The sequence below is a fragment of the Dendropsophus ebraccatus genome, chromosome 3, assembly GCF_027789765.1.
Source record: "Dendropsophus ebraccatus isolate aDenEbr1 chromosome 3, aDenEbr1.pat, whole genome shotgun sequence".
NCBI lineage: Eukaryota > Metazoa > Chordata > Amphibia > Anura > Hylidae > Dendropsophus > Dendropsophus ebraccatus.
In genome coordinates, this window is record NC_091456.1 from 163,098,902 (window position 1) to 163,115,309 (window position 16,408).

Here is a 16,408-nt window from a genome sequence, read left to right on the forward strand (position 1 = left end):
GATCAGCGAGATCGATGCTCTGCTACTAGAGTCCGTCATTCTTTGCTACACTGAAGCAGCACCACGCAAATTAAATTTTCTTCCACGCCAATAACAGGTATATAGGCATTCCAACTGCAGGGGACACAGGAAGTTGCAACACATATATATCTGTATGCGTGATGTAAAGGGTTTTACTGTGATGTTATGTTACTAAATGTAAAATTAGGACAACTGTGCCATTTTGGTTTTACTTTTTGTACCTGGGACAATCCCTAACTTTATGCTTTGATGTGGTTTATTACCAGAGTGAAGTTTTGAATAAAGGCTGTTGTGTGGAAAATTGTTATATCGTTTAAACTTAAACGAGAATCGTTTAGTGTAATTAAAAACAAAAATCGAAAAATCGTTTGTGTGATCGTTCATTTAGATCTGACCCTAAAATCCTTGCTAATTGTTCGCTGTAATTCCACATTTGTTGCCTGTAATTCTGCATTTGTTCACTAATCGTTCAGAGTAATTCCAAATCGTTCCTTCTTTTGCTGGGATCAGATGGAGCAAACAATCGCAATAATGATCGTAACTAACGATTTTAGGTTAACAATAAACAATCTCGTTTGCAAATGTTAACCGCTAATTGTTAAAAATCTAATAGGACCCTAATCGGTGCTAGATGCTTTTTTTCTATAGTCGGTGGTTTCTGGGCTTGAACCTTCCGTACACCTGGAGTGGTTGGAGCAGCTTCTGCATTATGAAAATCCTATACACCATATATTAAAACATAAAAAACTGCAAAAATATGCGCCAATTCTTCCTACCAAACTCCTGCTATTTTATAAATGGATGCAAGTGTCCCTCCATGAATACGTCTACGGCACTAGAGTTACAGCTGTGTGTTTACAGAGCTGGGTAAAATTTCATAAACTTTCACAAAAAATAATAGTAATACCGTGGGGACAAAACCCCTGAAATTCTTGTCACACATCCAGGTTAATGTTATGACATTCACAAGTATGTCCTAATCCACTGCTCAGAAATCAACCCTCTAAACAGCGATGTTCTGGGCGGTCCTGAAAGGCCCCCTACCAAGTCCAAGGTTACAGAATACCCAAAAGTGATCCCAATTATAACATCCTCTTGTCAGCGGCACGCCACAAGTGAAATGTTTTTAATAATAATGTTTACAAGAATAAAAAAGCTCTTCTAAGAAATCTCCTTAGAGAGTCAACTTTTCAGTAACCTAAACTCTTGGAGCTGCTGAACTTGCAAGCTGGGGAAAGGCTGCTCACGTTAATCCTATGGCCGGGAAGGTTAGAACGGAATACAAACTTCGGCCACTAGTCCTTCAGTAACAAGTTATAAGAAACATAAAGAGGGTGGCACCTAAAGGGATAGTATTTTTAAAAAATTACTAGGTCTAAAATGGTGCATTACGTGAATTTGTCAAAAAGGACACATCTAGTGGACAGCTATAGACCAGAATGGAAAAGGACGTTGGTTGACCTCAGGGAAATCAACGAAAACACCACAGAGACACCAGCACGTGTCTCGCCGTCAGTGTATTCCAGAACATTGCCCCCTGGGAAATCAAATATGCAAAAGAACACTGCAGAGACACCATCACATGTTTCGACGTCAGTGAACTAGCCAGACCTTCCTCCGGGAAGGATCAACCAAGCCAAGGAATGTCTCCAATCAAGGAAACCACCCAAGCAAGGTATCCATTCACAGACAGCTGTTTCAGGGTATTTGCCCCTCATCAGTGTGGAGTAGGATTCTGGCTAGTGGGAGCAATGCCTAGTAAGTGCATGCACTAGCCAGAATCCTACTCCACACTGATGAGGGGCAAATACCCCAAAACAGCTGTCTGTGGATGGATACCTTGCTTGGGTTGTTTCCTTGATTGGAGACATTCCTTGGCTTGGTTGTTCCTTCCCAGAGGAAGGTCTGGCTAGTTTACTGACGTCGAGACATGTGAGGGTGTCTCTGCAGTGTTCTTTTGCAAAAAACAGAATGGCACAGCACTTTTCCAGGGGTCTACAAACTTTATTTAAAAGGGATATTCCCCTCATATGTTGCTGCCCATTGTGGGACTAACATTTCAGTTATAATTGTTATTATGTATTCAGTTTTATTCCCCCAGTTCTTAGCTGCTGCTTTCTGCTGGAGACACAAAAAACTGTGTGTGAGCTTTTTTTCTCTGTCTCCTCCACCCTTCTGAGACAAGTCCCTATCTGCATCTTTGTAGCAACTTTGTAATGCTGGGAGGGATAATTACAGTAAGTTCATCAGCAACTTGACCTCAGTTTAACCCACCCAGCATTACAAAGAAGCTACAAATTTGCAGATACAGACAACCATGGACTTCTTTACATCAGCCATCTCAGTTTTTTGTGTCTTCAGCAGAAAGAAGCTCAGAACTGGGAGAAGGAGACTGAATAGAAAACAAGTATGAAGAAAATTTTTTGTCTTACAAGGGTTTGTTTCATCAATGACATTTATGCAATTTCCAGCTGACCCCCTGTGATGACACATTCTGCCTGTGGATGTGTCATTTGAAAGGACTCTTCAATTTGTCTAGATAGTGGCTGATCAGAGGACAGAGGACAGCCACCCTCAAGACAATTACAGTAAAAACCCAAATTATCCAGCTTTTTGTATAGCCATATTTTGTCTTTCCTAACTGTTTTGTGTGAGCACTAAAGGATTTTTTGCTTGCTGTGAATTGCAGTTTTTTATCAGTACTTTTTGGGGATTACTGGTCTTATTGGTCATTTTCATGTTAAAATGTTATGAATCTGAAAATTCTATATGTGTAAGAACTCAGTATGTTATATTTTGGGTAATTCTATTTGCAAAAACTGGAATGGACCGCAATCTGCAGGAAAGGTAGAAGCAATAAGAAGATTTGAGGAGGTCATATGCACAGCAGGGGACATTAAATATGGGAGGACAGAGAGGATACAGATGTTGCACTAACTGCAGAGGAAGAAGGGAGGTATACAGTATGAGGGGCCTAGTTACAAAGAAGAGAAGGGAAGGGGATAACTACAAGGGGGTGGATGTATACAGTATATGGGGGAAAAAAAGTACAGACTGGGGAGCAAGGTAAGGTAAGAGGTAAACCTCTCCTGCTCTGAACAGTTCCTGTCATGGACATAGACATGGCCATGGAGGTGGCAGCAGAGAGCACTATGTCAGACTGAAAAGAATACACCACTTCCTGCTGGGCATACAGCAGCTGATAAGTACACATCTATATAACCCTCTAACCCTTTTTTTTTTAATAAAACTATTTCTTAACCCCTTGTTGCTAAATGACGCTCCGAAACGTCATGTGAAGCAGGTAGTTGCTACAATATGACGTTCCGGTAACGTCATGCTTAAACTGCACAACCCCAATCCCCCCCCCCCCGGGTCCCAGCGGCGATCAGGCAGCGGGAGGCGGCAACCTCACACTGCCTCCTGCCACTGCCCAGAGGGGTCAACTTCCCGGGCAGTTAACCCCATAGGCGCTGAAGGTCTATGGGGAATCCAGAGACTCCCTCCGACCCCCCCAGGAGCCACACAAGCGATTGCAAGGCTCCGGGGGTTACCATAGCAACCCAGATGCTGCCCCTTGGGTCTGGGCTACTATGGTTTAACTATCAGGCCCCTGCACTGAGGGACCTGATCATTGTATGAGCTGTTAGTGTAATACTGACAGCTCATACAATATATAAATGCATTACAGCACAGATCATGTGCTGTAACATATTACATATATATATCTGCAAAAGTAAAATAAAAAAAAAAAACACAAATACATACATAAGTTAAATAAATATGCACATTCCTGATCTCACTTTGTAAATAATCCCCTATTTACTATAAATAATCCCCTATAATCCCCTATATCGAAACATCACTTGTACCCAAAAGGTGTACCACTAAAAACGTCAGCTTATGCAGCAAAAAAAAAAAAAAGCCCTCACATAACTCCATTGACGAAAATATAAAAATATTGCTGCTCTTACAATATGCAAGACACAAACAGTATTTATAGTATAAATGCCATAAACTATAACAATAGCTATATAAAATGGATATCACTGTAATCGTACCGACCTGACGAATAACGATAACATGTCATATGTGACGTATAGTAAACGGCCTACAAAAAAAGGTGAAAAACAGCTGCTAAACTGTGTTTTTTATTCGTACCACCTCATAAAAAATTTAATAAAAAATTATCAGGGTGTCACATGTCCCTCAGAATGGTACAGATTGAAACGTCAACTTGTCTTACACAAATATTTTGGCACCGCAAGGCAGTTTTTACAGTTGAGGGATTTATGGGGGTAACTAACATACAGGCCTCACAAATCCACTTCAGAACTGAACTGGTCCCTAATAAAATCTGAATTTGAAATTTTCCTGAAAATTTGAAAAATCGCTGCAAAATTTCGAAGCCCTCTGACATCCTAAAAAGCAAAAGGACGTTCACCAAATGACGTCACCATAAAGCAGACATGTTGTAGATGTTGCAGTAATAATAAGTTTATGTGACATGACTTTTTTCTTAGAACAAGAGAATTTTTAATATAAACATAATTTTTTCAAATTTCAACGCAAATGTTTTTTTTTTTTTTAACAAAAAACTACTGAGTATATCAACAATAGTATCCCACAAACATAAAGAGGAATATATTCCGAGAGAACTCTCAGAATAACCGCAATAGTTTAAAGCATCACAGCGTTATCACTACATAAAGAGAGACAGGTCAGATTTAAAAAATAGCCAAAACAGGCAGCAGAGGCAAGGGGTTTAGGGGGTACTCTAACATAAAAAAAAAACTACTGCAGAAGCATACAGCACTGCTTACTTGTCTGTCCCAGTTCTGAATTTACCAAAAATCTAATTGTGAGACAACACCACATTGTGTAGTTCTGTCATTGTCAATTTCCTGTCAGAGGTAAATGAAGCAAAAATATGCTTTAAAGGGCTTCTCTGGCCATGGAAAACTCTCTATGTAAAGCTACCCTTCCGGAGAGAATACTATTATACTATTCTTCCACACTCCCTCAGTGTCTTCCATTCTCTCGTTGAACACTCCCACCTGCACTTCTGAGATGCACTTTTCTCAGCAGCGACGGCTCGTGGAGCCAATTACTGCCCACGGCACTGTCCCCTCTCAGTCACTGATTGGCTGAGCAGGCTGTCATTGCTAAGACAGGTCCATCTCGGAAGTGGGGCCAGGATCATTCAATAGGGGACGCACAGACACCACAGGAGTGGAAGGGAGTGGGCATCTATTATTTTTTTTAGAGCGTCCCTGGCAGGATTTTTCTGCACTCTGTGATAACGTCCAGCCCCCTACTCTGAGGTCATGTTGCTGGTGACCTCACTGTAAGTACCTGGCATCACAGAGTGCAGACACAGCTGGCCAGGGATGCTGTTGCCATGAACGTCTCCAAAAGGAGGGAGGCAGGAGGGAGTTAAAGGGAACCTGTCACCCCCCGTACCGCAGTGACAGGCTCCCGACCCCCCGTTAGAGACCCCTATACTTACCTCATCCCGCTTCTGGATTCGGTCGGGTCCCGGAGATCTCAGCCGCTGCAGCCCGGCGCGCGCGCTGAGAGATGAGTCCAACGCTCATAGAGAATGACAGGAGAGTCCAGCGCTCCGTCATTCTCTATGAGCGTTGGACTCATCTCTCAGCGCGCGCGCCGGGCTGCAGCGGCTGAGATCTCCGGGACCCGACCGAATCCAGAAGCGGGACCCGGCGGGATGAGGTAAGTATAGGGGTCTCTAACGGGGGGTCGGGAGCCTGTCACCCCGGCACGGGGGGGTGACAGGTTCCCTTTAAGAGCAGGGAAATAGAGAACAGCTCACACACAGTTTTCTATGTCTTCAGCAGAAAGCAGGTGACTCCGAACTGGGGAAAGGAGGCCAATAAGATAATTGCAATACCAATAACTTATTTCTTGGGGTAAGAAACACACTTCAATTGCTTACTACACCTTTGTGACAACCCTCCTGCGACTTTGCAGCAGAAGGCATCCCATTGAGAGTCCTCGCTACTACACATCACTAGCACCATTAGAGGAAGGCGATCGCTTCTCTTGGTAACTACTACAAAGGCGCCATAAGAAGTGATGTCATCACACACGCCATCATGCAATATTTACATGGGACTTTAATCGTAGTCGTATAAAGTAAAATACCATCAAACGTATGCGGCTATAGCTTGTGCTCAACCACCAGGGGTCCACAAGGCAGTGCAAAACTACAATACCCAGCATGGCCAGACAGCCTAGGCATGATGGGAGTTGTAGTTTTGCAACAGGTGAACACTGCAATACAGAGTGCACTAAGCAGAGCACAGACTGAGGACACTATATGACACAGCCCCCACCATGACACACGGACTGTCACTGAGCTGCACGTCCCTTTCTATTACCTGGTTGGGGTGACAATGGCCGTTGCTGCTCTCCTGACCCATAATACTTGTCTAAGCGCCGGTGACATTGAGGTCGCCATGTTGCTTGTGGGACTAGAGTACGGTGGCTGCGGAAGGACAGAAAGCTGGAGCGCTAAAGCGAGCGTGATGACGTCACTGGCAGCGCGCTCTGACGTGAGAGAGGCTGGGGAGCGCGGCTGAGGCAGTCACAGCTGGATGTGGCAGCTGCCGCGGCGGACTAGAGGAGGGAGACGGGAGAATGTGGCGGCGGCGGCGGCTGCTGCTCGGATATATCGGTGTTCGCCATTGTATTTTAGTCGTTTGTAAGTGACTATTGTTCCCCAGACAGGTTATGTACGAGGCTGAGCAGGCACCATGGTGATGGGTCATGACAGAACTGAATTCTGGGATTCCCTGTGTTGAGCCTTTCTATAGGTGGAAACAGCATACAGCACTTCTCATCCTCTAATCCAGGGATGTCAAACCCAGGGCCCTCCAGCTGTGGCAAAACTACAACTCCCATCATACCTGGGCAGCCAAAGCTTTAGCTGAGGCATGATGGGAATTGTAGTTTTGTAACAGCTTGAGGGCAGCAAGTTTGACGCAGCTGTTCTAATCCATCACAACTTATTTACCACACAGGCTTTTTTCAGTAGGAACAGTTCCTGTTGACGCAAGTCCGACTTGGAAGTAGGAAGCGGTGGGAGGCCCACAGAGGTGAGTATTTATTTTTTTGCAGCTCCCTCTGCAGGAGATTTTATGTGCCCAGATAACCTTTCAAGGAGAATTCCGCGAAAATTTTTATCAAAGTATTGTATTGCCCCCCCCCTCCCTAAAGTTATACAAATCACCAATATACACTTATTACGGGAAATGCTTACAAAGTGCTTTTTTCCCTGCACTTACTACTGCATCAAGTCTTCACTTCCTGGATAACATGGTGATGTCACTTCCTGGATAACATGGTGATGTCACTTCCTGGATAACATGGTGATGTCGCTTCCTGGATAACATGGTGATGTCACTTCCTGGATAACATGGTGATGTCACGACCCGACTCCCAGAGCTGTGTGGGTTGTGGCTGCTGGAGAGGATGATGGCAGGGGGACACTGAGGGACACAGGGCACTGGAGGGACACTGAGCATCCCTCTGCCATCATCCTCTCCAGCAGCCACAGCCCGCACAGCTCTGGGAGTCGGGTCGTGACATCACCATGTTATACAGGAAGTGAAGCCTTGATGCAGTAGTAAGTGCAGGGAAAAAGCACTTTATAAGTATTTCCCGTAATAAGTGTATATTGGTGATCTGTATAACTTTGGGGGGCAATACAATACTATAATAAAAAATTTTCTTCTCCGGACTTCTCCTTTAAATGGGCACTTAAAAAAAAAAAACTTGACACGTCAAAAGTTTTGATCAGTGCAGTATATTCACTTACGGCTCCACATCCTTATCAGACCTGGTCGGCCCCATAGACTTACTTTATGTGGCCGTCCAGGTCACAACACAGAACCAGGAGAGAGCATGTTGCTCCGGATTGGTCGCAGTCTGAACAATAGACCCCAACCGATCAAAACTTTTGACATGACTCTGTGACTCTTTAAGTTAGGGGTAGGGAACCTTGGCTCTCCAGCTGCTCGAAAACCTCCACTCCCTTCATGCCTGGACAGCCAAGGCTTTAGCTTTGGCTGTCCAGGCATGATGGGAGTTGTAGTTTTGCAACAGCTGGAGAGCCAAGATTCCCTACCCCTGCTTTAAAGTAACACTCCTTATTTTTATTCTGCAATATAATGGATATTTACCATCACAATTCCTGCAGTGTCATCTTTTTCACTCCAGCTCTGAAGCATCCATATATTCCATTACTGTAGCAGAGTCATGTGACTGCTGATTAGACACCATGGGGGAGATTTATCAAACATGGTGTAAAGTGAAACTGTCTCAGTTGCCCCTAGCAACCAATCAGATTCCACCTTTCATTTTCCAAAGAGTCTGTGAGGAATGAAAAATGGAATCTGATTGGTTGCTAGGGGCAACTGAGCCAGTCTCACTTTACACCATGTTTGATAAATCTCCCTCCATATTTTCTGATTTTAAACTGTTTTCTCCCTCTACGAAATCTGCTATCAATCTCATGATGCATCAGCCCAGCATCACATGCCAGGTCTAAGTAAGCTGATACGCTATGGGGAAGATTTATCAAGCTGTTTTGTGTTCCTCATAGCAGCCAATCACAGCTCAGCACTAGAGATGAGCGAACCTGGAGCATGCTCGAGTCAATGCGAACCCGAACTTTCGGCATTTGATTAGCGGTGGCTGCTGAAGTTGGATAAAGCCCTAAGGCTATGTGGAAAACATGGATATAGTCATTGGCTGTATCCATGTTTTCCAGACAACCTCAGAGCTTTATCCAAGTTCAGCAGCCCCAGCTAATCAAATACCGAACGTTCGGGTTCGCATCGACTCGCTCATCTCTACTCAGTATACATTTTACCAGAGCAATATAAGAAATAAAAGCTGAAGACTGGTTGCTGTGGGCAACTAAAAAAATCTTTTTAAGGGGTTATCTAGCGAAAATCTCTTTCTTCCATATAAACTGGTGTCAGAAAGTTATGTAGGTTTGAAATTCTATAAAAAAAAAAATACTTATTAGCTGCTGTATGTCCTGCAGGAAATGTTTTATTTATTTTTCAATCTGACACAGTGATCTCTACGGACATCTCTGGCTAAGACAGGGACTGTCCAGAGCAAGAGAGGTTTTCTGAGGATTCATAGAAAACCAAGACAAAGTTCCTGTCTCGGCCAGAGATGTCAGCAGAGAGCTATATACAAACTATACTTACATTTTACTTAAAATTATGGAGCATAAGTCCCAATGCACAGCTCTTCCAGGATTGGAGTCAGTGGAAGAGCTAGAAATAATAGAAACGTACAAGAGTTTCACAAAACATGATATAAGTGGAAGACTATAGAGGCGCCTACTATATACTTAATATCATAAGGAAATTGTGGTATTAGGATATAATTGGAGAGTAAAAAATTGAGTTACATGAATGAAGTATAGATAAGATTAGTGGAGAGGTTTGGGGCACGGGCTGTTGTGTTGTTTTTCTTTTTTTTCTGTTTGTTTTTTTTTATTATTTTATTTGTTTTTGTTCGATGTACGTGAGAGGAGAGGAGTAATCAATATATGGTTACTGAAGACTTTGGCTCTCTATGTTGAAATATGTGATGATTGTGTCGGGGACCACCTGGCTTATGCATTGTAGGGTTAGATCTGGGAGGTGGGGGAGATTTGATTGGTTAGATGGGAGGAGGAGTGGGGTGGTAGTGGTCCGGGTGGGTTTGTGGGGAGGGCGGGCTGGAGCATCACCTATGGTGTGAGATCCGGGATATCCCTGAGGTGGCACTTTAGTTTGTGTTATTAGTTGTTATCTATGTCAGTAGACAATAAGGGGAGAGGGGGGACACTGGGGAAACCTGTACATTATATATGGGCAGGGGGCCGAGGTGTGACCCTCATCTCTAGATGAGCGATATAAGAGGTGAGAATGGAAGATAAAAAGGAAAATGCATCCGTGAATAGTCCAGGTAATGGAGAGTACCAATGGGGTTTCTAGTCTCATTATATATGAGCTTGCGCCCTGTAGTGAAACCCAAAATCTTGGAGGACTTAGCATGGAGGGGAGTTCACCTTCATTGATGTGTCCCAACTGTTGAGTAGGATTAGATAAGGTATCTCGCTCACCTTCCTGGTTGACAATATTTTGATAAGGAGAGATATGTTAATTTGTAAATATGGTGCCATGCCTTGGGGACTGTCGGACGCGTCGGGGGATGATTTGGCAGGTTTCCTCTACCCTACTGGACCCGTGTCCCCCTACTCCTTGTTCCGATCATATGGTGAAACTGCTTTTAACTTGAAACCTTGCCCCATAAGTTAGAAGGGATCCCTTTCACTGTAGGTGTATATGTGTGTATATGTGTATGTATGTATGTATATATATATATATTTATATGTAATATTTTTTTTTCTCTTTTTTTCTTCTCTCTTTTTTCTCCTTCCGGTAGGTAAATTTATGTTGAGGGCTAGGCTCAATTTCTCAGATTGGCTTGTGAGGATTTTCTTGTAAGGGGGTCCCCGCCTCAGTCCTCGGTAGAAGATAATAATGTAAAGAGAGTATGTAATGGTATTCTTTTTTTACTCTTGTCTTTTTGTATATGAGAGGTTTTGACAAGGGTGTTTTTGTTATAATGTGGAAGGTGGTTTGTCCGCTGTTTTTTTTTTGTTTTAGTGATGTAATTGTTTTTTTTTGTCGTTTTTTTATATTCTGTATGTGCGGTGGGGAGAAAATATGTAAATAAAGATTTATAAAAAAAAAAAGTATAGTTTGTTTTTGGGGGGTACTTTTAAACTCCTTATTTTGCCATTTCTTTATTTCTCCTGCTAGAAATTTTGAACTCTTGACAACCGAGTGTCATCAGTTTGCATCATATACCTCTACAGGGCCCACTGTTCAATTGGCGCAGTGTGGGTAGACACCATATTGAGAAAGAGGATGATACTGACCATTTGTAGAATTAACAAAATGACAAAAAAAAATTCAACCTTATTAATATTTATACTGAACATAGCACAGGCCTACCTTAAGATACCTTACTTTCTATGTCTATATGGTCAAAACATCAAACTATTTTTAAAAACCACCCACAATTGAGTTTCCGCATTTATTTAAGGGGCACAGGGGATATTGGGTGAGCAACATAATTGACAAAAAATATAGTTTGTTTACTGGAAGTAAAACCATCAGAATTGAAGTATGCCAGCATATGGGAAATTCACTTATTTACACATTTTTAACACAATAAATCCATGGAGTTATTGTACTCACATGCCTCCTTCTCCCCATTAGCCTGCCTCTCCATCTCTAAAAGTGGAAAAGGTGCCAATTGTAGGCTTGAAATGTTTCATGGGAAATTCAGGTATTTAGTGAAACACATCAGGAGAGATAACAGGTTTTTCATTTTGTTCATTAATATTATTTTTCTAATTAATATTTGTCTTTTGGATAGATTTTTACACACATTCTTACCATTGATTCTAATGACATCATCTAAGTTTATGGCTTGAAAAGCCTGGGTGCACTATTTAGATATCCATCTTATGGTAAGAGTGAGGCAGAAAAAGATTATATTTAATTTCCCTATGGTCTCTATACTTATAGTCACTTGACAGGGAAAGGACAGCTTTTTTTCACACTGTCACGGAGGAGGAAATGACACATTCTAGCCCAAGCTTAAATGTGATCGGAAAAGATGAGTGAGGTGTCGGATATTACCCCAAGGCATCACGCTGTGTCAGATGGGTTAATGACCATTCCATCAACTGTGACTCTTGTGTTATCGTGATGTAATTTAATGCTTTTATGCACGGCAAATGAATGTGCAGTTTTTGCAGAGTAATAACACTTAATAGTATCCTTCCATTGGAATACTTGTATAAACAATAGTTCCTAAATGGCAAAGTTCTTTGACCCGCCGGGCTTCACGCTTTCATCCTGACCACTTTCAGAAAAAAAAAAATTCTGCCAATAATGTAGAGGAAGCAGTTGTTTATTTAGGCCGAAACGACTGCCACAATATTTCTAGTCTCCAGAGATGTTTTCACGAGAAGATGGAATAAAATGTAAGGTTTTATAATGCATTTTGGCATTTATGTTAACCGAAAGCATTTCCAAGGGCTTTCAATCTTGATCATATTTTCTAAATTGCACTTATAAATGTTGTAATGTCTTATTTGCTTTCACAATTCATGACTTTAATTCAAAACAATGCAAGTCAAGTCTGCTATAAATTTCATTTCATACTGTCGGGCCAAAAAACAGATTCGCATTGATGATATCCGTAAAGGTCAAAACAGCCAGTTGTGGTTAGGCCTACTGGTTGTGCGTTCCCAACCTGTGCTATAAACTAATCTTATGTGATGCAGCTTAAGGGATCCAGAGAAAAAGTTGATGCTAGGCTCTAAAAAAAAAACTTTTACATCCATGACACTTGTTTTTAACAAGACATCTGGCTCTTTGGTAACTAGAAAAATCATTCGAGAAAAACATTTAAAAAATAATGGTTTAATATACAGAACCATAACTGTTGTGTTAGCGTCGTAGTGGCAGAGGGCAGTCAGACAGGAAACAGACAGTGAGCCCTAGCTAAACCCGCCTACTGTCCCTGCCTACTTGCTATGGACAGCCCTAGGCGGCTGCGGACAACCACGAGGATGGTCCCTATACTGATAGGCTGGGTTCACACACAATATATATCAGTCAATATTTTGCAACCTCAACCAGGAGTTGATTCAATACACAGAAAGGCTCTATTCACACAATGTTGAAATTGAGTGGATGGCCGTCATATAACGGTAAATAACTGCCATTATTTCAATACAACAGCCTTTTTTTTTTTTTTTTTTTTAAATAACAGCAAATATTTGCCATTAAATGGCGGCCATCCACTCAATTTCAACATTGTGTGAACAGATCCTTTCTGTGTTTTCAATCCTCTCCTGGTTTTGGTTACAATATGAGGACCACAATACTGACTGAAATATACGTAGTGTGAACACACAACAGTGACAGACAAAACAAACAATGGGCCAGACTGTACAGTCCAGGCCAGCATTGTTGGGCAGCAAAAGTACAAAATCAAGATCCAAAAGAGTAGTCAAAGTTAGGGCAGGCTGCAAACAGGGAAGTCAGGAAACAAAGCCAAAGGTAGCCAGACAATAGCAGAGATATAAGCAGTAGCAGAGTATAACTCAATAGCCCGCATTAGACTGCTGGAGTGTCAGACTATTTATCATGGATCAGTAGCCTGGTCCAGAGCCTTATTGGCAGAGGCAGCTGTCAGTCAAAATAAACACAACACCAAACAGCTGAAGGAATCCAGAAACAGAGTAACTCAGTAACAACATTGCCAGAAACCTAACAGGCAAAGCGGGTGGGGCAGAACACACAGTCAGGTCCCTGTTAAGACCAGCTTCAGGAAACGGCAACTTTTCCGCTGCACAGCCTGAACTGACAAGCGAAAAGGCACAATCCTGCCCTGATCTTGGCTCTCAAACTTTTACCTTCTCCCAATCTAGGGATCTATATGTGTATTGAGGCAAGGAGCTCTTAGGCCCTGCTGGTGCACTTGGGTGACCTACCTTGAAAACCATGAAAACGGCCATCGATAACCCAGTCTTCATGGGCTACGTAGGTGAGATTTTGGGGCTGGAAGGAATTTACGGAGAACTGTGTTTTATATTCCCCTCTTATGTGAAATCCCACCTGTGTGAACGACATAGGACTTATTAGAGGTGAATGAGTCTCAATAAATCCAGTGCATCTGAGGCTGTCTGTGCTCAGAGCTGGGTCAGGCTTCAACTCTTTTTGCCTGTTTGCAGAAATAAATTGTAGAAAGTTTGGCGAACAGAAAGGCCATGCCTATTTCACACAAAGCCTCTTCCCCTTCATGCCCAGTTGGTGAGTACAACATAGATTGGGAAAATAAGTTTTGTGCAGATATTTGCTGCTCTGCTCCTGGGACAGCCCTTGGTGGATTTCCTCCTTGACTTTGGGCAAAATATGGACTATGAACTTTTGCTCCGAGTATCAGTTCCTGTAAGAAATAAAGCCATTAACAGGCTACACAATCACTGGGGGCTGCATCCTCTTTGTTGTTTACAAGACATGGCTGTGGACTTTGATAGTGAGCTGTGGTACCACTTACAGCTGCAAGTGGTAAACAATGAAGGGTACATAACTCCTTCAATCATCGGGGAGTTGGACCCCCACCAATAGGATATTTATAGCCTATTTACAGTATATGCCATCAGTTTTGTAGTCCTCTGTCTCCCCTTTACTTTTCCTTCTTGGATAAGAGAAAATCGCCATTCTACGTATTGGGATACTGATTAGTTGAACAACTAAATCAAATCATATTTTATGGACAATAGTAGGGATGGTCCGAACCGAGTTCGGTTGGGGTTCGTACTAACCCGAACCCTCGTTAATGATTCCCGCTGTCTGCCCACTCCGCGGAGCCGGCGGATCCAGCGTGAGGACCGCCTTGAAAACTGGCCATAGGCTGTATCCCAGTTTTCCAGGCGTTACTCCCGCTCGATCCGCCCGCTCCACGGAGCGGGCAGACAGCGGGAATCTGCTGCCGAGCGTTCGAGTTCATACGAACCCTAGACAATAGTATAAAAAAGCTCCTGCGTTCATTGTTTTCTTATTCAGGCAAAGGTCTCAAAACACCCTCTCATTGCAGAAACAAAAGGGAAAATTACAGATCTGAACATCCTAGCAAGAAATTGGTGAGGGGTAGCTATCTTTTAAGCTATGTCTGGAACATTGCCGCCTTCTTGAAATCTGCCAGATTGGATCAAGGGCAAGTTTTTCCAATGGGAAAATCAGAAATTAATCGCCACAATTAGATATAGCATATATCTCTTGTGGGTCCAAAGTTATCAACACAAAATGTTATAGTAGCTGGGAATGTTCCCTGTGATGCACAGCTATTTGACATGCTCAATGTGTTGTCCCTGGTGCTGAACACAGAGCTGAAGGCAGTGGATACAATCACTATGAACTTGCATGAAAACTTTATATTGACAACTAGAGATGAGCGAACTTAAAAGTAAATTTGGCATTTAAATCCTGCAGCCCGGAGAAGATTGATGCTGCCCTAGGGCTGCCTGGAAAACATGGATACAGCCTAGGACACACTAATAACATTCTAACAGCCTCAATACATCTGCCATTGATTTGACTGGTCTGTAAGGAATATTTACAAAGTTCATTTTAGTAAAGTGCGTCATTGTCAATGGATACAGTTGAGCCTTCAGCCATTGACATTTCATAGTCTCGGTTTACAGCCGTGTATAACAGTACAAGAAAAGTTCTGCGCCCATAAATAACCCCTAAAAAACTCCTTAGATAAAATATATGCTAAATATGTGTGGATGTAACGCAAGTTGTCTCACTGCCCAGGGTGAAGACAGTAGTTATAGCAGGGAGCAAGTGTGCACGCTCGTCCTGCAGGAACTACTAGAGGTGATTGTCATTGGTTTCAGGCCATGTTCCAGCAACATCTTTTTAGATAAAAAAAAAACAGCTGTTGTTTTTGTAAACGTGAGCTTTATTAATCGCCGTCATTTTTTGGCTAAAAAAGGTGTGTGAATGTAGCCTTAAAGACTGCCTAGCAGGGGTAAATACCCTATACAGTTCCTAATTTTAATGTTTTTGTAAAACCTCTTTGAGAAATGGTACTTTTTGGCAAATCCAAGTATTTAGTGAAACTGATGTGTCTGGGAAGATGAAAGGTGATCTTTAAAGGGGTAGTGTGGCGGTAAAGAATTATTGACAGAATAACACACATAACAAAGTTATACAACTTTGTAATGTATGTTATGTCTGTGAATGGCCCCCTTCCCCGTGTCCCACCACCCCCACCCGTGTACCCGGAAGTGTGGTGCGCTATACATACCTGTCAAGTGCCGACTCGTCTCCGATCTTCAGTCTGCGATGTCGTCTTCGGCCGGCCGGGCCGAATCCCTCCGAGCGTCCTGAGTGCCGGCCACCCTCTTCAGCGTCATCGGCTGCTCAGCCGCGATTGGCTGAGCCAAACTGTGCTCAGCCAATCGCGGCTGAGCTTCGGATGACACTGCAGAGGGCGGCCGGCACTCGGGAAGATCCGCTGGCCTCCCGAAGAAGACGTCACTGCTGAGGATCGGAGACCGTGGTCGGCACGTGACAGGTAATGTATAGCGCACCACACTTCCGGGTACATGGGTGGGGGTGGTGGGACACGGGGAAGGGGGCCATTCACAGACATAACATACATTACAAAGTTGTATAACTTTGTAATGTGTGTTATTCTGTCAATAATTCTTTACCGCCGCACTACCCCTTTAAAGGAGAAGTCGGGCAGGGGGCAACATATT

General features: G+C 42.9%; 1 protein-coding gene across 1 annotated transcript in view; it reads right to left on the minus strand.

Moving 5' to 3' along the window:
• The window catches only part of NDUFS4 (NADH:ubiquinone oxidoreductase subunit S4), a 137,011-nt gene extending 130,460 nt beyond the window's left edge, over positions 1-6,551 (minus strand). Inside the window, exon 1 of the mRNA XM_069963045.1 lies at positions 6,423-6,551. Within this exon, the coding sequence (XP_069819146.1) occupies positions 6,423-6,502 (80 nt within the window). The 5' untranslated portion in view covers positions 6,503-6,551. The remainder of the gene's footprint in view (positions 1-6,422) is intronic.
• Positions 6,552-16,408: the final 9,857 nt, after the last annotated feature.